The 297-nt window shown below is 69.4% G+C and overlaps 1 protein-coding gene across 1 annotated transcript; it reads right to left on the reverse strand.

The window, feature by feature from the left end:
• Positions 1-4: 4 nt before the first annotated feature.
• On the reverse strand, positions 5-288 carry LOC145718584 (histone H2A type 2-C-like; the record flags this gene model as incomplete). The annotated part of the gene is made up of 1 exon (XM_081810099.1): positions 5-288. A coding segment is annotated over exon 1 (216 nt), but the record flags the coding sequence as incomplete, so codon positions are not given.
• Between the last annotated feature and the right edge of the window lie 9 nt (positions 289-297).

Here is a 297-nt window from a genome sequence, read left to right on the forward strand (position 1 = left end):
TGTCTCGGGCCGCGTTCCCCGCCAGCTCCAGGATTTCCGCCGTCAGGTACTCCAGCACCGCGGCCATGTACACCGGCGCGCCGGCCCCCACCCGCTCGGCGTAGTTGCCCTTGCGCAGCAGGCGGTGCACTCGGCCCACCGGGAACTGCAGGCCGGCGCGGGACGAGCGCGACTTGGCCTTGGCGCGGGCCTTGCCTCCTTGTTTGCCACGACCAGACATGACAGCGACGCTCGCGGCCAACACCTCCCGCTTGACGACCGAGAAAGTCGCCGCAAAGCCCACCGCTTCACCCTTTT

The sequence above is a fragment of the Leptonychotes weddellii genome, unplaced genomic scaffold (assembly GCF_054177405.1).
Source record: "Leptonychotes weddellii isolate Sample4059 unplaced genomic scaffold, ASM5417740v2 HiC_scaffold_180564, whole genome shotgun sequence".
Lineage (NCBI taxonomy): Eukaryota > Metazoa > Chordata > Mammalia > Carnivora > Phocidae > Leptonychotes > Leptonychotes weddellii.